The following is a 21502-nucleotide window of genomic DNA, read 5'->3' on the forward strand; positions in this document are numbered from 1 at the left end:
CGAGAGTCGCCCACAGTCGGAGCTGTCGCTGCAGCTGCAGCTTGCAATCGCTTTTTTCTTCGGCTAACTGTTTTTTTGTTGTTTTTTTCGGCAACACCAAAAATTGAAACCGAAAGAAACCCAAATAAACGGCCAAAGAAAGAGACGAATAAAAAATGAACGGCAAATGACAAAACGTAGCCGTAGCCGTAGCCGTAGCCGACGCCGTCGCCTCGTTCGCTGGGGATATTACATAACAAGCGCGACGCGTTTTTGTGCAAACCTCAACGGCGGCAGCGACGGCAGCGGCGGCAGCAGCGCCGTCATATGGCCCCAAAAAGGGGGCACGACAGCAGCAGCAGAGGCAGCCAGCAGCAACAGACAGCAAACGTAATAAGCGGCAAACACGAACGAGAGAGACACAAACACAAGAAAAACTTTGGCTTAGTTTGAGCGAGCGAAACGGAACGTAGATCGAACCGAAGAGCCAAACTTCGAGCCGAACTTCGAGCCAAAGAAACGATCGAAAGAGCGAAAGACCTTTTCGGGTGGTGCTGCTGGTGGAGGGGAGGGGAGTTTCTTTCGGCTTTCTTTTTACCCATCTGCTCTCTCTCTCTCTCTCTCGGGCCTACATACTGTAACTTGCATATCTCCCTGCCGCTCTTCTTTTTTTTTGGGACTGTCCTAATTTCGCTTAATTACACATACAACAACAATGGCAACATGGAAAGGAGGTACCGCCTTTTGGGAAGACGAATTTTTAGATACCCTTGAAGAGCCTTAGATGTGGGTATTTATATATGCTATACATCTATATGGATGTACTGTAATCTTAGGGAACAGTCGACCGTTCCTATGGAATATATAAGAAAAAAAAGGTAAATCCCTACTATATCTATTCCTATGAAAAATCTATATACGATCGGAATTTCATTATTTTTGTATGACTTCTGTATCTTAAAATTAAATTTTAATATTCATCAATGGATTATCTCTAGAAACCACAGAGTTTTTGCTGTCATTTGATTATATAGTTTTATATATATGTATGATCGCTCTTTCGAGAGATTTTTCCAATGGCATTTACATGATATAGTGATTCGAATGTGATCTGTAAGGCTGTAAACTATTCAAATCCGGAATAATATGTTTAATTGGAATATTTTCCAGATAAATATATATATATTGTTTCGCAGTTATTCGTATACTCGTACTACTCCTAATATACTCATTGCAATCGATTGATATTTCTTATGACTCAATTTTCTTAATGTCTCATATTTTTCTAAAGAAAGACTTCTTTTCCGAGGGGACACGTCAGAAATCTCTCAAACTGAAAATCTATCTACCAATTTTATTCTTAATAAATTCGAAAAATGCCAAAGATCTCCTACAAATTGTAAGAGCCCCTCCGAAGAGTATAATCAGAGCGAACTCCGCAGATATTGTGCGTAACGACGGCGCCCTCTGCTGGGGCTTCTTTCTCCCTATCCTCCCCATTCACAGCCACCTCCTCCTCCCCATCTTCTCTCAGACACCATTTTAATGTTCCATCTGTCTGCTCCAAACCTTTTCTTCACATTTGTATTTTTTTTTATGTAATTCGCTTTATTTTTTGTGGGTCTTTGCGTTTAAATGTTTGTCCGTCGCCATCGCCGTCGCGCACACAGTTTTCACTCTTTCATTTCGAAAATTTACGTTTATTTACAATTTGTCTTCATTTAGGGCGACGCACAGGCGCAGACACCAACTTTTTTTTTTAGAGTTTTTTATTATTTCTTACCATTTTTGAGGGCCAACTCTTTCCGCGTATTGGATTGTTGGCCCATTGTAATGTTAACTCTCTTAACTGGGCCTTGACGCGCCAGTCGCGCTGCCTCGTTTCTTTTTTTCAGTTTTTACTGTTTGCTGTTGAGTTTTTCTTGGCTAAATATGATTAACAGCTGATTTGAAAGTTTTTTTTGGGGCAGAGGCAGTGCTGGAAAGCCATACGATAATTGGGTCCAGGGTAAACAGAGGTACCCATCGATAAGATTGTTTTCCAATCGATTAACTTTTTCTAAGGGGTTCTCTTCTTCATTCTTTAATAATATATATCCTTTAAAGAAGGAACATCCTGTTCCCAATACGTATCGTATCGCATATTTCCCATGCATTACTCATCTCTTTCTTATCGATAAGAACCCACTTTTATCGAAAGAAATACTTGCTCACCTTGGAAACGTTTTTGGCGCGATTATGTGGAGTCATTAATTATTGTTAAATCTATTATCAATATGCCAAAATCGCCTTTGGAGCGCTTCAATGCAATTTCTTATCTCCTTTTTATTGTTTCTATTAGACGTAATTCCGTTTATACGAAAAACGACAGCCTTGAAATGATAAGGAAATGATAACCTAATGGATTACCATTTCTTATACACATTACTCAGACATAGAGACATTAAGGAATATACATTTCTTATGGATTGGTAGTATTATTATTGAACACATACTAGTATTGCGGAGGAGTAGTTTTTGGGTAGAAGAATGGCTTAAGGCTTTAAAGTTTATTTTGATTTTAGACCTTTTTTTCCGATAATATTACATAAATTATTTAGTATTTTCTGGTATTTTTTAGTATTTATCTGGTATATTCTAGTATTTTTGGGACATAAATATTTGTAGATGAAAATTTCATATGGGGGACAGTTTCTTTTTTGTTTTTTTTTCTATTTAAGAGAGCATTTTTGGAACTCATTAAGGTGCTACGATGAATATTTCTAATGAAACATTAAGCACCCTTCGGTAGAACCCTTAGAACAAGTCTCGTAAATATTTACCATTAAGTAAATCTTCTTTCCAATGAAAAGCCAACAGACCAACTGCCATCCAATTACAAAGAAGTCCCCCGCTAATGGCCTTTGAAAATCACTTAACAAGACACGAATCCGAGGTACCACCCAAGACGAGGGCTTCCACCGCAGCCCACCCCACAGTTTTCCAGCCATAAAATCCAACCTGTGGCTAATTTTACAGACTAATTACAGCCTAAAGGCCTCGTAATAATAAAGATTATAATAATAATAAAAAAAGAACAAAAGGGAAATTAATTACCCGCCGCCTTAATCCACAAACAGCAACACGAATCCGGAATCCCAGGGACAGACAGACAAGTGTCAAAGGTCAGAAGAGGGGAAAACTTCTGGATGGGAAAAAAGGGAAAACCTTGGACTTGATCTGTAGGGAAAGCAATTAAAAACAGAAGAGCAATAGCAACAGCAATAAAAATCCATAAAAAGACAAAAGGCCATGCCAGAAAGTAAATTGAAACGGGAGTTGGACAAACAAAACGATTCTACTTGTTGTATCTTTTGGTTCTTGGCTCTCGGCTCTGACTCTGACTCTTGGTTCTTGGCTCTGGGCCCTGTCTCTGAGGCCTGGCCTGCCTGGTGCCTGTCCAAGCGAGACGTATCCGGACAGTCAACGATATGGCTATGGGTATGGGGTCTCTGGGCATGGGCCTGGGCCTGGGACTGGGACTGGGCCCACCAACGCTGCTTGATATTCGTGTGTGGCTCGCTGTCGTCATCCGAGACCACCGTCCGGACGGTCCTGAGGCCGAGGCTGAGGCTGAGGCCGCCGCTGCCTCACATGTTTGTTCCTCTGTTTGTCTCTGTGTGTGTGTCTGTGTGGAGTATCTGTGTGTGTTTAGGCACTGCGTCTGCGCTTAATACACCCAAATACACACTCGTCCGAGTATAAGCCATGATGTTTGCCCACAGCCATAACCCGAAACCACTTTGGTGGCATTTTTTATACACATATATTTTTTTCTGTATTTAAATTATTAAAAACAAAAAAAAAAACCACCCAGAAAATTGTATTTAATCGGGAAAGAGAGGGGGAAAAAAGAATGCAAGGAGTTCCCATCCTAAGCAAAGGCTCTCCAGGAGTTTTTAAGGGCCTACAGATATGGTTTGCCTCCAGGGGTACAGTGAAGACTAAAGACTGCCTGCGATCTACAATACATTATGTAAATACTTCTAGAGATATTCTGTAGATCTCTTTTGTTAAGGATTAACGATAAGCTGTCATCGCACGTCATGCGGCAGCTCCCCTCGGTCCTACTCCCTAAACGAAAGAAACCTTTTCTTCAATTAATTAATTTCCCATTCAGCGAGTGTCTACTGTGCGCCTTTAAAGGCCACACATAAAGCCCAAGAGATACGCACACGCACTTCAAATTAGCCTAGGACTCAGATACAGATACAAGAACCACACATGCAGATACAGATACAAAGACAGGCAGGGAGCAGGGAAGCCACACATGCAGATACCCCCGATACACTCAATCCTCATATCCACAATCCACACCTGACAGCAGAAGATCTTTGTGTGTGTTCGGTGCTCGCTCTCCCTCTCTCTGTCTCTCTTCTTTAAAGAGCTATCCATCCATCACACATCCATCCATCAGACAAAAGAGTAGCTAAGCAGCGGAAAAGCCAAAAGATTGAATTATATACCATTGAAAGTCGGTTGTAATTGTTAGAGAATTGTATTTTGGCTGCAGAAGAAAGAACCCAAAGAACGGGAGAACCTTCAGAGATCTTTGAAGATCTTTCAGAGTGAAGAAAGGGGTTGTATGAGAGAGAACGAGTGAACAAGAAGTACATGAGGGACTGAGGCCCGACCGCACCGCAGCGGACCACACACGATGGCTGGATGGCTGGCTGGTTGGATGGTTCGTTGATCTACAGGTGCTAAGGTTTCCTCTGGTGGTCTTTTGCCTATTCGGATGGCACCTTTTCAGCGTTTAATGAGCGTAAACAAACTCCGTGGGATGCAACTCCCCAATTCAGGACAGCCAGAGCCGAGCAGAGCCTTCATCCTCTACTGAAAACTACTACGACTTCTCCTTCTTCTGCTGGCATCTCCTTTGGCTTCTATGACTTCCCCTTCTCCTTTGGCTGCCGCTCCGATTTGTGGTTTTAGCCAGCGGGATGTGGTGGTAGATCCATCAAGAAGATGTCTTTTTGCAGTCCACAAAACCCAAAGACAATTTCATAATTTACCTACCACAGCGAGCCAGTCACAAAGGTAGGGGGTTTGAATGTTTTGACATTTTTGTTTGAGTCCCGCAGATAAGATCTGAACAAAATCCCATCCTGGGTGTTCTTCTCCTTTGAATGATGATCGCTTTGTGTCGCTCTTGGCCTTCTCCTGCCTGCCTTTTGAGAGCCTTTTGTAGATGGATCTTTGTGCATTGATGAAACGATTGAGAGTCTGAAAAGATAATCCCACGACTTGACAAATTGTTTGCACAGACATTTTTGCACATTCAAACAATTTGTCGAAGGATTTCAGAATCAGATTTCGACAAACAGGAAATGCATTTCACAATTTTGTGGCTTGTTGCTACCTGAGCGCCGAGCTTCCCTATCTCTATCTCTTCTCAGTCATCTGTGACTCTCGGTGACTATTGTGTAATCGAAACCACAGGCCAAACACCAAATAAAAATCCAACCCAAGGCCAAGTGAAACTTTTCTTTTCCCCTTACCAATAAAAGCCGGGCCAAATTGGGTTTGGTTTCTCACAAATACGAGAGACCGAATCGACTGGAAATTGTAAATCATTTTATGATTTATCTGTGAACTAGTTTTCGATGGGCGCGTGACAGACACGGGCAATATAGGCCCGAAAAAAGCGAGTTACAAAACATCAAACACAATCGCAAGGGACGACTGAAAACTAAAGCCCGAAGCTGAAGCTGGGAGCAAATCCAAAGCGATCTAATCGCTCAGACCTGCGTTTAACTTTAGCCGAAACCCCATGTAACTGGGAATCTATTTGGGTTATCTGTAAGAAATTTCGAAAAATATCATATTTTGAGATTATAGAGGAAAGATTGGGAAGTGTGATTTAGTTGTTATTGGGGATCGTTTTGAGAAAGAATTAACTAAGATATTCCTCATGGTTCTTATTTTCTTCTATCTTAAGACCTTAGAAATGCTTAAGATGGTGTAGATGGTTTACTCATAGAGAAGTAGTTCTTCGTCCAACCTTAAAGAACTGGGGATCTTAAGGGTTTATCCGTAAGAACTTTGGCATACTTTGCGGAAAGAGTATAAACCATTAATATAAATTGAGTATAGATCAAAACAATCAAGGATTCTCAATGATTTCGGAGATAAATAGTGACAAAATGCATACAAAATTACTTTTAATACGCATAACTATTGATCTCGGATTATATGGGTTCCTTCGAGTGTCATGAGGGAAATCGAGGTCTTTTTTGGGTTTTTGGAATAACAAATTTCTTCTCTATAAGTGTTCTCCTTATAAACAACCTTTAGTAACTCGGGCTTTACTTGTTTGATCTGCGTGAAATTTTAAATACATACCAATATCAACTTTATCTAGCATTAGGCCAACAAATATGTGGACTAGTCCCAAGGAACTCATTAAATATAGATGATAATGAGCAGAAAATAATTATAAAAAAAATCTTAAAAAAGGAAGGAATACAAAAGGAAGGGGACTAGTCGCAAAGAACTCTAACTCTAACACATCAGTGATAATTCAATGAAAATGTCATAGAAACCCTTACGAAAATCAAAACCCCAAACCGAACCCTTATTTCACTTTAAAGCCCACTTACCGAAATTGGCCTCCGATTAACAGTTTAAGCGACAAAAAGAAAGCATAGAAAGGAGAGCAAAATAGGGTTAAACAGGCCAAAAGCAACACAAAGCCCAAGCCCGAGCCAAAGCCAATCCAAGAGTCAAGACGCTGCCGTCAAAAAAAGATGACGACAAAGCGCAGATTTCTATGATCGTTGTATCTTTTTTTGTGTCTATGTGTGTGAAATGCGGAAAGCTGTGTGCCCCAATCATTCATTTGTTACATGAGCAACACACAAAAAAAAATGAAAAAAAAAGATTGTGAAAATGTGAAATGTAAATTTCTCGAAAAAAACCGAAAACCAAACCGAAAACCGAACCGAAAAACGCCAATTGCTGCAAAGTGATTACGAAAAGTCGAACTCTCTCTGTCCCTGTCTCTCTCTCTCTCGGGGGACTCTCTCCCTCTGCGGCTTTCTCACTCTCTCCCTCTCTCTCTCTCTGTTTGAAAGTTTCACCTGGAGGCACGAGTGCGGAAGTGATCCCACAGCAGCTTTTTCGGAGTCAACGTATCTGTATCTTACAACTCCATTTCGTATTTAACGGATGCAATGTCAGCGTCTCGTAACTGGTTAATCTCTTGGCTTCGATCTCTTAAGTTTGGTGGGGGGTGGGGGGGTGACTTCTGCCCATTTTTGAAGGCAATCTCCAAATCAATTAACACTTTCGTTGCGTCGCTGCCCACGCAAAACGCTTACGCTTACGCAGGCAGAGCAGCGACGCCGCGACGCCGCGGCGCAGCGGCAGCACAGCCTCCAGTTTTGATTGCTTTGATTTCAATTTTGTCATCTGAGGTGCTTACAATGTTGCACAGTGATGCACAAGGTGGCCTAAAAGCGATGAGACATCTCGCTCCTCGTTTCCACCCGAACTCTTCGTTTCTTTCTCGCCTTTTCCGCCACTTTTCGTTCGCTTTTTCGACTCCGATCCACCTTTTCGGAAAACCCCAATTTCGAAGACCACTTGAACCACTGTGCCATGTGGCGGCGCCTGCCTCGATTGTGAAAATTGGGTTATTGTCAGCCAGCAGCAGCGAACCATTCAAGCGGCAGGCAGGCATTTTTATTAAAACTTTTTGTTTTATTTATGGAAATTAGTGTCAAGTAAATCATGTGCATGAACATATTGGCACACACAGAAGCAAAAACACTAGCCTGTCCCGTCTACGAGTAGTATTATATCAGCGCATATGGGAAAGCGTTAAATGAAATTTCTATTTCATTGAAAATCGATTGATGATGATGAGTGGCAGCGGCAGGGGAGAGGCAGGGGGTCAGGCGGGTCAGCAGGCGCCGGCCATGATGTTGTGAAAGTTCCAATGAAATTGAAACTCATTGAAGATTCAATGACTAAGTGGAAAAGGTGAACCAGTTGCCATAATACTTCCGCAAATAGCACTGAAAAACTGAAGGGAAGTTGAACATCGATCACAGCATACGCCTCCAGCGGCAGCTGGCCCAAAAGGTCACTGAACGACCGTTTTGTCCATTCAAAAAAGATGAGCAAACTCGAACTACGAATACGAATAGATCCCCCCTTTATATGGCCGTGTGGGGGCGTTGATAACTTTGAAATTGATCGTTGGATGTTCCAACATATGATTCAATTAACGAACGGATTTGCCTTGGAACTTCAGTGACTGTGACTGCGACTGGGCCGTGAACCTTTGTCAGAAACCTTTGTTAAGAGTCTTTTAATTCTCGGTTGGCAACAGAATTCGAGGTGAAACTAGACTCACGTTTGAGTTGGCTAAAGGTCTCCCCCGGAAAGCTGCGTTTCTTCTTTCAACCGAGGTGCGACCACCGCATGACGCGTGAGGAAGTCTGCATTTGCGGATAACTCAATTATGCCAACGATTTCGCAAGTTTTCGAGCCCACTCCGCCTACCCCCGACTGTGGGGGGCACTTTGAACCATTTGCGAGTGTGCAATGGGTTCGCATAACTCGACTTTCAACACCTTCGGGGCGTCACAACATCAAAGGGCGGGGCATTACTGTCAAATTTTCACACATTCTAGCAAAATGCCACAGAGAGCGACCAGAGGCTGTATGGTCTTGGACGTGGACCGACTGAAACCATCTAACTAATGAGCAGGCAAACAGACAGACGGTCAGTGGAATGGCCACACGTGTGGATTGGTCATGGATGATTGTTGCAAGAGGTCGGACGGAAGCTGCAACTAATGCGAGATATCTCCAGTGCCAGTGCGTGTGTGGCCATTACCTAAAAGGACACACACGAAGCCCTTTTGGCCTTATGCTAATTCGCAGGCCATAAATGAGACGGATGGTGCCGTCGAGTGGCAAGTGGTGTGCGAGTAGTTGCAGATGCAGTGTATCTATATGTGTATGTGTATCTGTATCTGTATCTGTAGTTGTGGTAAGTGGAAAAGAGCTGGTGCTGCGGCTAGCTATGGAGTGCCAGCACAGAGGCAGGGGGTCCCAACGCACTGCCAGCGACATGTGTTGCAAGTGCCACCGACAACGCCCCATTTGGATACACACACACACAGGCGCAAAGTAGGATGTGCCACCCCAAAAAAGTGACAAAAGAGAAGGCTAAAGGGGATTGGTCCGACCATGAGATACCCTGTAATCAGAGAGATTGCTTCGTCTATAGGGTATCGAAGGATGGCCAAAAGCTTATGTGTTCCAATGTCAATCGTTCCAACAAAGAAAATCTCTTGTGTGGGTGGCGATAACTGTAATTCAAAGATATAGGAACTGAAGGGAAGGCCGCCTGCCGCGGTCCCATTGAAGAGCCACATGATGAAGGGGGAAGTGGAGGCCAGAGGCAGAGAGAGAGATAGTGATAGAGAGCAGAGCAAGAGCAAGAGCCGTATTTTTTGAATGAGCGAGTGAAACGCAAAAATGAGTAGTACATAGAGCGTAAAAACGGTCGAACCGGCCGAGCGAACTCGAACATCGACACGAACCGCTGGGCCATGGAAAGGTGCGGACAGCGAGGAACAACGGCCCCAGCAACATTACAAAGCACCCACGCACCTCACCTCACCGTGTTTGATCCACAATATACCTTGCATGCGCTGAATTTTCTGTGCCGTTTTGCCAGTTTTCTACCTTGCCGGCAACACGTTTTCCGGCATCATGTGGCCGAGCAACATTTTGTAAGCAGCAGCAACATTCGCTGGCGGGACGGGCGTATTGAAACGGCCTTGCCTCGCGAACACGATTAAACATGTCCAATCGTTTGCCGTTATTTGAGTCGAGAGGTAGCCTGCTCTGTCGCACCAGCCAGCTTTTGAACTGCACGGTTGCTGCGCGCGCGTCAAATAAGTTAATAAGAAATAATAAAAGTACAAAAGTTTATAAATTTTAACGTAATTTTAACTTTGGATCCCTCTGCCGGCCGTAACGTCAGTTGTTCTGCTCACCTCCGCCCTGTTTTCGGCCCGTTTTCGTGTGTCGTTCGCCCCACCAACCAACAAAAACGAAAAAGATACAAAGATACAAGATACAACCAAAAATCCAAAGCACACACTCGAAAAATTATACAAAAAAAAAAGTAAGGCTTGTGGAGCAATGTGTGGAACAAGAATTTGTTGAAATGAATAAGAATTGAAAAAAAATTGAGTAATTTTTTATCGAAATTAAAAAAGCAAAATCCATAAAAGGTGTACTCTGTGTGTGTGTGTGTGTGTGTATTTAAGATAAATATATATATCCATAAAGAAAGAGATAAAAGATAGATTGGAATCTTTTGAATTGAAAGTAAAATGTTTGAGCCTTATGTGAAAATCAAGAAAAAGCGAAATGTCCATGAAATTTATCAACAAAACAACGAGAATTTAGAAAGGGAACGGGACCAACCACAACAGGAGCCGCAGGAGTCGCAGGAGGATAGCAATGATAATTGTTGCTGCCTGGAGGAGGTGCCCCCAATAGCACCAGGGGAGGGCGCCCCAGTGGCAACAGCAGCAGCAGCAACAATAGCAACAGGAGGAGCCAGCAGCAGCAGCAGTGGAAACTGCAGCCGATTGCAGCAATTGATTTCCACGCCGCCAGTATTATTGCGTAGATCTTCGCTGTCGCCGCCGCACCAGCAGCACCACCAGCATCCACAAGGGGGCAACTCTCCTTTGCACCACCTTCCGCCACAAGCTGTAAGCACACCACCGCCCACACCACCCACACCGCCGCACCACCAGCAACTGCAGCAACATCTAGCTGCTGCGCCTTCAGTTTTGCAACAGCATTTGGGTCACCTGAATTACGAAAGTGGAGCAACTGCAGCAGCAACAGTAGCAGCACAAGCGGCAGCAGCAGCAGCAGCAGCGGGAGCTGGCACCAGTCGAAGTGGATCGGCAACACTGGCACAGCATTTGGCAACACCCAGCAACATATTGCAGGCGGCGTACAGCAGTGGCAGCAACAACTTGCAAAATATATTGACGCGCTCACAAAGTTCCTCCACCTCCTCCTCCTCCGCCGCCGCCTCCTCCTCACACGTTGCAAGCACCACCTCGGCCGCCGCATCTGCATCTGCCTCATCGTCCAGTTCCTCCAACAATAACAATTGCAGCAGCGCCTGTGCGGGGAATACCCATTACAACGGTGGCAGCAACAACAGCAACAGCAGCAGTCACCACAGCAACAGCATCATAGCCAGCCGCTTGTTTGGGGCAGCATCATCCTCTTCTTCATCGGCCAGTCCCTCCTCTTCCTCCTCCTCCTCTTCGTCGTCGTCGGCGTCCCACCTGCCGTCATCGTCGCCTCATCATCTGCATAGCCATCATTCCGCGTTGACCAACTCCATCACGAATCGCATCAATCAGAGTATACGGCGGCATCTCAATCAGCAGCAGCATCATCCCATCAGCGCCTCCTCCTCGTCCTCCTCCTCAAGTGGCACGTCGTCTCGTTTGCCGCATTATCAGACGCAACAATCGCCAATCCACCAGCAACAGCAGCAGCAGCAGCAGCAGCATTATAATTGCACTCATCCTGGACAGCAGCAGCAGCAGCAACATCATCATCATCATCAGAGTAGCAGCAGCGGCCATCATCATCATCAACAACAGCAACAGCAACACCACCAACACCAACACCACATCAATAACCACAACAACAACAACAGCAGCAACAATCAACAACAACAGCAACCGCAACAATCTCCTCTGTGCCTAGTATTATTAGTTAAATGCCCCAATTCTAAGGAATTTTGTAACGCAGCCGCCGCAAATTTCTGTGATAAAAGGTAAGGGATACACCAAAAAAAAAATCAAAAAGGGAACGTACTATTGTTCTTATGTGTGGCATGTGGCATGTAAATGAGAACACAGCAGGCACAACAAATGCTTAAATGCCATCGAATGACATTTTGTACTATAATCTTATGTGAATCTTTTACACCTCTAAATGGTGGCAAAAGCTAATGGAATTCAGGCAGAAAAGTGGCAAAAGCTAATGGAAATCACGAACAAATGTGTCAGAAGATATACAGGAATGTTTTAGAGATGTGTAAATGATAATATTTGAACTGTTAAAGGTTCAAAAACGGTTTTTTTAATCAGATATAATTCTGAAAAGTGAGGAAAATATATTATATGATCATGGGAATCAGGAAAATCTAAAGAAAAGAAGGAACAGATTGGAATATGAGTAAAAAATATTTTTGAAAGGTTCTTATACAGAAAACCCTTATATACAGAAAAAGTTTCATTCTACAAAGCTCCATAAAAGTAGGGGAAACCAATAGAATAGCTATAGAACCAATAAAACTCCCTCAAACCATAGAAAACCATCACCTTCCATCAGATATTTATATGATCTCACTAAGCAAACAGGAAAACCCACACATAAACCCTTGGGGGCATAGCAACAAGTCCTGAATTATGGCACATTTCACTCAGTTTACGAAGGACTTCTAGGGCAAACAATCATTAGCAGCAATTCGAATGGTAAATGCTCTTGAGATGTGCCGCCTCGCTTGTGGGGGTACGACTATGACCCACTTTGGTGTTCTTGGGTATTCAGGCAGCAGGACCTGCCCTTCTATCCTGCTCGTACTCGGAAGCCCATTGTCACATCCTTGAGTTGCTGGAAACCACCAGGCAGCAAGCAAACCACTGAACAAACAAAACTTTTCATTGGTACTATTTTGTATGTTTGTACGTATATTATTTTTGATGACTTGTGAGTTTTTCTGTACCGAATAGTAGACCTCGATGGATGTGGGGGTTTGGTTTGGTTTTTTTATATACGGCTCTGACCTTACTTTTGCGTAAGTAATTGGTTTCCTTTCCTCCATGAAACTTGATGATGATTTGCCTACTGAATCTCTATTGATTGGTGGTGGCAAGTGGTGGTCACTGATCAGCCCCCAGCCCTAAGCCTTAAGCCACCCTCTCTCTCGCTGTCTCTATAGATGGGTTTTCCCTTGCCCTGAAAATGTCGTAATATTGCATGGGCGTATAAACACAAAACTTAAGTAATTAAGTTTTCTCTCACTCCCCCACGCTGTACATCACCTTCCTTCATCTCTATCTATCTCTGTCGCTAGCTCTGCCACCCCTAAGCATGCTTTTCTTTGAGCTTTCGCGCACACACACACGGGGAAAAGCTGACCCCAAAAGGCGTTCGCCTAACCTCAAAAAAAAGTATAACAATTTGGTAAACAACAAAGAAAATGTTTGTGTTTTATGCTGATGCGTTTTGTTTACCGTTTCATCCATTGAGTGGCACTCAATTTTCGGCTAATTAATGGGCGTGGAGACCAGCTGTTTTTTCAGTCATTAAAGAAATGAGCAAGAAAAACGCAAAGAGAACGAACAGCAAGGGAGAAAGGGCAAGAGAGAGAGTGAAACAGAGAAGCAGATTGTGAGGTGCTGGAGAATTGAGACCATGGCTATGGCTGCTGCTGGTGGAAACACAGAGGAGACGAGACGAGACCTCTTTCTTAATGCTTTTGACCATGTGCCACAAAATTGTTAATGTGCTTTTGCCCCCCCCCCCCTCCCCCCTTCACCCCATTTGCTGCACTTGTTGCTCATGGCCTTGCTGGAGTGAAATTCTCTGATAATCAAGAACAAAAAGCGTTTCTTTGTGCCGCCTCTGAGTCATGGATGGGGGGGTCTTTATCAGTGCCTTGGCCCCACATTGACGTCTGCGAGTGGACAGGCGCACACGCACACAGACACACAGGATGGGTGCATTGACAGCATTCTGCAGGGTGTACACTGTACAGGGTGTCTGCTGTCATTCTGTTTCGCTCTGTGGTTTTTTGGGGGGACCAAACGGGAAGTCTGCTTCACTGAATTTTTGCTGCTGTGAAAGGGCTCCCTCTTGGCGGCTGGCAACATTTGTTGCTGGCAACATTATGCAATGGCCTCTTTCAGCTTCCGCTCCACCTATCCATCATAGCTCCCTTGGAAAGGTGAAGGTACCTAAGATATGAATACTTACTGGAGGGGAAAGAAATGAAAGTTGATATTTCCGAACACTTATTGAAGAAAACCACAGTTTTAAAACACTATTGTTCAGCTATCAGCGGTTTTTGAACAAAAATGAACAAACAATACTAAAACCCCATGTCTTAAACATTTTAAAACGCTATTATTCACATGCAATAAATGCATTTGAAACGTTTCAAGCTTTCAAAAATTAGTAAAATGTATAAAAAACCATCCAACTTTTCATTTCACAAATTCAAAGCAGGGCATAATGCTGTGAAGCAGCAAACTGGTGTGAATCACCAGAATTTCTGAAAAATCTCCAGTACATGTTGATTTTCACCAAATTATTGTTATCTCTTTCACTTATTTACTGATATCTGGTGTGTGGCTGCAATGCAACTTTCCCATTTTTGTGACTGGTGCCCGCCACGGGCTGTCGTCTCCCATTTATTTTATATAAATTATTGAAAACTTTCAAAAGTCAAAGCGAAATTAAATTCATTAACATAGTCGCTGTCCAGCATTTTGTTAGTGCTGCTGCAGCATGCGGATCTGATGATAACATGTTGCATGGAGAATTTACAATGGTTTTTCTCAAGGTTTATATTTTCCCAATAGGATCTTATCTCCTTATTTTAACAGCCATTTCGATGATATTTCTTATTGCCACAATCTACGATCTGCGAGGGGAGTATCTTTTTCGCTTTGGCCTCCATTCTTTTTAGAGTAATTGCTCTTTCGAATCGTGTATCTTGAACTCTGCTAGAGGTGCAGATACAAATTCAGGAGGAGTTTTCACTTTGCTTCAGCACAGCACAACATTTCACCCAATAATCGTAAAACGAAAAATCTGCCTCGCTCTCTCACTCAACCCACATTTTATTTAGAACAAATCTCTTGGAAATCGGGCGAAAAGCAAACAAGAATTTCTAAGCCAATAAAAGACAGAGACGGACAGGGGCAGGGGCAGAGGGGCGACTGAGGGAGAAGACAGGCAGTCGTCTTTAAGCCAAATACAGATCACGAAGACGCATTGCGCCTAAAGAAAAAGTAGTAGAAATCCAAAGAGCAACCACGAAGCGGAGAAAAAAAAAGAAAGCACGACAAAAACAAAATGTGAAAACGCATAAAGCCAATTTCTTGCCATCTCCCTCTCGCTCACCGCTCTCTTCAGTGCCGCTCAATTTGTTTAGAAAGTGCAGAGAAGCAGGTAAAAGCGGCAAAATGCAAACAAGAAAGCTCCGTCTGGGCGTCGGGCGTCGGGTGTCGGGCAAAAGTTTGCCCCAAAAAATGTTTGAATGGGAAAATTGGGCACACATGGAGCATGTTGCTTATTAATTTATTGATTTCATCACGATGATGATCATACCGAACGGTCATAATGATGTTTGCCAGCGCCGCTCAAACTTGTTATACAACAACAACCACAACAAAGAAAACACTAAGAGCCACGCGCTACAACTCGAACCAAAGAGAGACTCACAAAAGAGAGTCGAGGTGCACACAGAGGGAGCCTCAAGCCTCGACGACGTCATCAAACAAGTTTTTGACTCGCTTTACGATTACATAAAAGTGTTGCTCTCGTTTCGAACTGCGGCTGCGGCTTCGGCTTCGCACTCGGCTTCGTGTTTGCTTGCGTTCGGGTGAAAACGTTCGCTGCCCACCTACGCGCCTGCGCACAGTCCGGGCCATACAAATAAGCCCAGGGCAGCGCAGCGCAGCGGCGTCGGCGCCGACTTCGTGATGTTGCTCATTTTTTATGCTGCCTGTAATTTTTACGTAATCGAAATATGTTTTCCCCTCATTATTATTTGCGGTTAAAAAATGGTCAACTTTCATTTATGCTGCAATGCCCCCCGAACCGAACCGAACCAAAAAAAGTGTCAAACAAATGTTGCAAGCCACGCCCACGGCCTACTTTCGAGCAAACACAAAGTGTGACAAAGGCCTCGTCTTCAGTTGATTAGCATTTCAAATCCACAAAAAAAAAAACCAACAGAAAAAACTAAGCCACGGCAGTTATGTAAAAATTAACAGCATAATCGTATTATGCGTGGAAAATGGGACGCGATGACCATTGTCACATGCTGATGACGAGAGATCTGTTGAAATTAATTGCGATTTATAAGGCCAAAGAGTTGAAGCTTCAAGATGGCATATAAATCTATTGAAAAATGGTCAAAGGAATATTTTCTCTAAAAGCACGACAAATGATACATGTACACCCCAGGAAAAGTCCCTTCATTAGAGCTTCAGTTTAACTAGATTAACAACAAAACATGTGTCCATTTAGGGTCATATTCCAGCTCCCTAAGGGAGTCTAAAAAAGTTTTCCCTGCAATCAAGGATCATTTAAGAGGTTAATGTATGGAAACATAATTTCCCAAACTTTCAATTGTTTCCATTAGTGCAAACAATGAAAAAACAATCGAATAGGCCCAAACAAGGTAAAAACAGCAAAAACATCGAAACAGAAGGCAAATTTCACTCCACTTACATGATTTCGTACGCTTTATATAACAACAAAAGCAACAAAAGCTCAGCAAAGGGGCAGAGGCGGCAGCGCAGGCGACGACGACGCTGTCGACTTTCACGAAAACTGCAGGCAAAACTGCATATGCGAGAGCGAGACAGTGAAAAAGGAGAGGAGCTTTCTCTCCCCCTGCAAAAACGCAATGCGGATCGTGGATCGTATCGTAGATGGTGGATTGCAGAGGGGGGGCAGGTAGGGAGGGCAAAAGGCAAATGGACGGACGATCGGCTTGAGTGAAAGACCCCAAAACGAAATCCAAAGAAAACGAAGCACAACAAATGGAGAAAAACAAAAGCGATAACAAAAATGTTGAGCGTGGGAGTTTTGAAAATTAATATGCGTCAACTCTTCAAGACACTCCTGGGAAGGGGGGGAGGGCTGGAGAGAAATTGCATGCGTTGCCTCTTCTCTCTCTTTCTGTTTCTTTTCTTCGGGTGGGTGGGTGTCATCGTTGCTGCTGCTGCATTTGTAGCGGAAGTGATGTTGTCGGTTGTTCGTTGTTTGGGGAGCAAACGAACCGAACGTGTTGGATGGAAGGAGAGTTTCTCTTTTGAAATCATTTTCATTGGCATGAAAGTTCACATTATTTAAATTAAATTGCCAACCGGCGACGCTTCTTCCTCTTGTCGCGGTGTCTCTCCCTCTCTCTCTCTCTGCCCCGCAAGAAAAGGTGGGATTTCTTTGGGTCGAAGCTGTGGATACCCCTCGTCCAGGTAATAATAAGGTACTCAATTGTTACAATCTTCTTAGTGGTTCCAACAGGCGCCATTGAAAGGGTAGCAAATCCCATTCCCTTTCTTCGCTGAAAACTTTTCATCAAACACATAATGCCCTCCTTCTGCTAGGGTATCAAATATGTGTCTTTGCATTTACAATATGTAAAAAGAAAAGCGTTTCCTTTTGCTCGCTCGCTCAGCGACAGCAGAAAAGCGTTTTTCACTCCGCTCCATTCATTTGTTGTTGCTTTGGTGGTGTTTGGTGTTTGGGCGGCGAGTGAAAGGAGGCATTTGTTGTTGGTGAAAACTTTTGTGGCAGCCGCCATGCAAGTGAAAACTCATGCGATAATTTGTTGTAAAGAAAAAAAAAAATGAAAAATTTTCACCATTTTTGCTGTTTCGTTTATTATTGCCTTTTGTTGTCGACATTCGTTCGCTGTGATTGTTGTTGTAGTTTTTATCAAATTGTATTTAAATGCTAATGAAAAGTGTCCGGAAGTTGTGGAAAGCGCCAAAGCGAGTCGCTCAAATTATATAACTTTTCCTCTTTTATTTTTTGGCGGAAGGATTTTGGTGAAAATTGTGAGCCGCACACCCTCTCTATGTCTCCCAAACCCCTGCGCTCTCTTTGGAGCAGCTGCTGGCAAATCAATTTCTCCTTCTCCTTGTTGCCCCTTTCCTGTCTTCATCTCCTTCCTCCTTTCGCTTAAGCCGATTTATGAGATTTCTTTAACGCGTGCTGCCCCTCCTCTGCTGCGCCGTTTCTTCATTTGTCATAAATTCTCTCTGCTTTTTCGTTCTTCCTTCATCTTGTGCCCTTTGGGAGAGAGCCAGCCCACACAAAGACAGCCAAAGAGAGGAAGACGGCTCTGCTCATCTGCCCGCCGAGGATCGCCCAGGGTGATCTCCTCTCCCACTCCCACTCTCGCTGTGCCTTCTTCGTGTCCGTGTCCAAGTGCATTCGTTGCGTCTCAGCTGTCGGATGTTTGAACAGGCGCGTCCTCCCGCATTAGGCTGGTCCTAACTACAGTACAAGGCAGCACATCTTGTTGATATTGGGAAGGGTCAGCATTTGTGGTTTTGCTTTGGACCATGGCTAATGGCTTTTGGCAGCTAAGCAAGCAAAGCTAATGGCATGACTGGGAGAAATTAAATGGAAAGGAATTTGCATTCAGATGTGTGCGTGTGTTTGCTAAACAAAATTTCATTATACATAATTACATTTTGACTCAAAATCTTCTCAGTCGGAGGTATTGAAGGTATGAAAGTAATAGAATTTGTGACTCATTTGGTATTTTCATTAAGTCTTGAAAAGTCGTTGAAGGTCCACCCCAATGCACAGCGCAGTACCTCGTCATCACGCGGAGAGAGGCAGAACCTTACCTTCCTCCTGCTGCTACTGTCCGCTTCTGGAGCTTAGCCTTCTTATGCCCCCCCTCCCCCGCCCCACATATTGTGTCATTTGCCTTGTGGCGCCATATCCAAATGATTTTCAATGCCACAACGAAACAAATTTTTTTCGGCTCTTGGGCCCTTGAGAGAGGCGAGGCAGAGGCTACAAACACGGAGAGAAAGAGAGAGAAGAGGCGGCTTAAGGTAATGGCTGATTGTGTGTGTTGGTGTTTGTGTGCGTGCCTCAATGCCAAATCAATGTCATTAACATTAAAGCACACTCACTAAAAATTGAACAAAGCGGCCTGCGAGTGCTAAACAGTGGAGTTGCGCTGCCTGCGTTGGCTTCTCTGCTGACTGATGACTGCTCTGCTCTGCTCAGTCGCTGCTCTGTCGGCAGTTGGTTTTACGGTTTGTTCACCTTGACGAAATGCGCGTCAAGCGTCAACCTTTTGCTCTGGCTGTATGACAGCTCACACATGCAAACGCACGCAGAGAGGGAGACAGAGCCCATTGAAGGTCCTTCCAGCTGGATTTGATGATGGCCATCAAAATCGCCAGCCCAGCAGCCTGCCAGCACAAGGTACATATACGCAGGAGGGGGTACATATGTACAAGATACCCTTCAAGCGGCCCTCACTGCCCTACCTTCCATTGAATGTACCCTGTGCCAACGCACCTTGAAAAATCTCAACCTTGCGGGAGAGCAGAACACACGCTATTATTGTTGATGCTGGTGGCGCAGCCTTGTACAGATTTTCCGAGTTTTCCTCTGCTTAATTGTACAAAAAGTGCTGCTGCCGCTGCTTCTGCTGCTGTTGCTGCTGCTGCATCTGCGCCTGCTTGCAACTCCGACACAAACGAGACGAATGTGTTTTGTTATAGTGTGGCAGATCTACCTATACCTATCTCTCCCTCTCCTGAGCATCACCTTCACCCTCTGCATCGCTGACCCATTGTTTGTCAATTTTCCACTCTTGGCTACAATTCTGGCTGTTCTGTTGGCCCTTTGTTTGCTGTCATCTGCAGAGCCTCTTCTTTGCCTGTTTTGTGTCCTTAGACACGGATTTCCTTTCGTTTCCTTTAGATGTTCCAGGTCCATCAGTTTTCTTTTGCTGCTCCTGCGCAACGGTTGTGTTTTTCTTCGATTGTGATATTCCTGCCAGCCGCTTCCCCAGTCCAAGCACACCGAACTTTGAAAGCTTCCAAAGCTTCACTCCGACAGCTTCTTACTGTGATCGAACTGCATATACTGCCATCTCGCTTCGTTCTACACGCATTCCATCTGCCTCCCTCACACGCCCACGCTCTCAAGCGCTGACTAATTTGCGGAATAACGGTTAACGTTTGAGATTCCTTCGTTCCGCCATTCCACAATTATGATTCCACGCTGCTGCTGCTGCTACTGCACTTTTTGGCGCATTTCGTTTTGTGTTGTCCTCGCGTTTGTGTCGTTTTAATCGTGTTTTTTAACTGAAAAGATTATTCTTGTTAATTTGTCGTTAACCTGTAACCCGTCTCGCTGATTTTGTTCCGTGTTTTGTGTGCGTGTATTTTAAACGGGCGGCAAGCTGGAGAACTCCCTGCTGTTGAAGCTGCTCAATCTACTCGCGAGGCACTCGACTTCTGACTCAAATTTTGTCAAAGTTGAATTCGAGCGCAGTATCATGGATCTAATACAAGAGCCAAGGTGAAACCACACGAAACATATACGATTTTAATTTGGGAAAAAATCCAAAGAATTAAAGACGTTTTCCTACCCTAAATTCCTTCTTGTCTTTCCCTGTCTTCTTTAATCTCCATCTTATCTTCTGCTTCTCCGTTTTTTCTACAAGAGCCATGAACCTCTCTATGGCTAAATTTCTTTTATCTTTATATCATCCAAGAAGACTTTACCAACATTGTAATACATTGAATATCTCTCCAAAGCCTGCATTTATCCATCTCTCGTACTTTTCCTCTGCTCCTTACTCTCTAAGAAATTATAATGGCATACATACAACCGAAACAAAATGGTTACTTAACCACAAATAAAAGTTATCCATCTCTCTATATCTCTTCTTTCTGTTCTATGTATTATGTAGAGAAAAATGGCATATATCAATCCTAAAATGTGTGTTTTTGATTCGTTTTTACAGATTGCCGGTGAACGAATGTCAGGCAAGCCAAACAGCTAGAGTAACCTCGAACCTGCACGCATCCAGTAGCACGATGGCGGTCAGCCGTGTACCCTCGCCGCCCTTGCCGGAAGTTAATACGCCAGTCGCCGAGAACTGGTGTTATACGCAGGTAAATCCGACTCCCAATCCTCGTCCTCATCCCGGCCTTCCTGCCGATAATCCCACAGAAGGGATTAAATTTCCCTCCCTATACATACATATACAAATGTCCGTCTGAGCATTCCTCTGGGTGTGGATTTTTGCATTCCTATGGATTTGCCGATCGAATTTCACAATTTTTCGTGTAAACTGAATCCATTTTGTTGTGTGGCGGCGGTAAATGCATTTCCGTTTGGGCTACAGGTGCGCCATGCGGTGCGGTGTTGGGGGAGAAATCTGAGATGGTCTCCCAGGAAGGAGATGTAAACTGAAAATTGTACTAACTCTCGCCACATCCTCTTCTCATCTTTCCAGGTTAAAGTGGTTAAATTTAGTTATATGTGGACCATAAATAACTTTAGTTTTTGTCGGGAAGAGATGGGTGAGGTACTCAAATCGTCCACATTCTCAGCCGGTGCTAATGACAAACTGAAATGGTAAGGAAATCACAGCTTACAGAGATCTATAATATCTATAATGTATTTC

General features: G+C 43.8%; 1 protein-coding gene across 4 annotated transcripts in view; it reads left to right on the forward strand.

Moving 5' to 3' along the window:
• Positions 1 to 21502, forward strand: part of rdx (BTB/POZ and MATH domain-containing protein rdx) — a 70447-nt gene that overhangs the window by 46522 nt on the left and 2423 nt on the right. For 2 of the 4 annotated variants that reach the window (XM_003736509.3, XM_015181853.2), the window contains 2 exons: positions 20837 to 20987; positions 21332 to 21453. In XM_003736509.3, the coding sequence (XP_003736557.1) occupies positions 20910 to 20987; positions 21332 to 21453 (200 nt within the window). In that variant the 5' untranslated portion in view covers positions 20837 to 20909. Of the gene's footprint in view, positions 1 to 10327; positions 11861 to 19876; positions 20389 to 20836; positions 20988 to 21331; positions 21454 to 21502 lie in introns of those variants that run through there. The other 2 variants (XM_001358662.5, XM_003736510.3) reach the window with 2 other exon arrangements.

This window comes from Drosophila pseudoobscura, chromosome 2 (genome assembly GCF_009870125.1).
Source record: "Drosophila pseudoobscura strain MV-25-SWS-2005 chromosome 2, UCI_Dpse_MV25, whole genome shotgun sequence".
Taxonomy (NCBI): Eukaryota; Metazoa; Arthropoda; class Insecta; order Diptera; family Drosophilidae; genus Drosophila; species Drosophila pseudoobscura.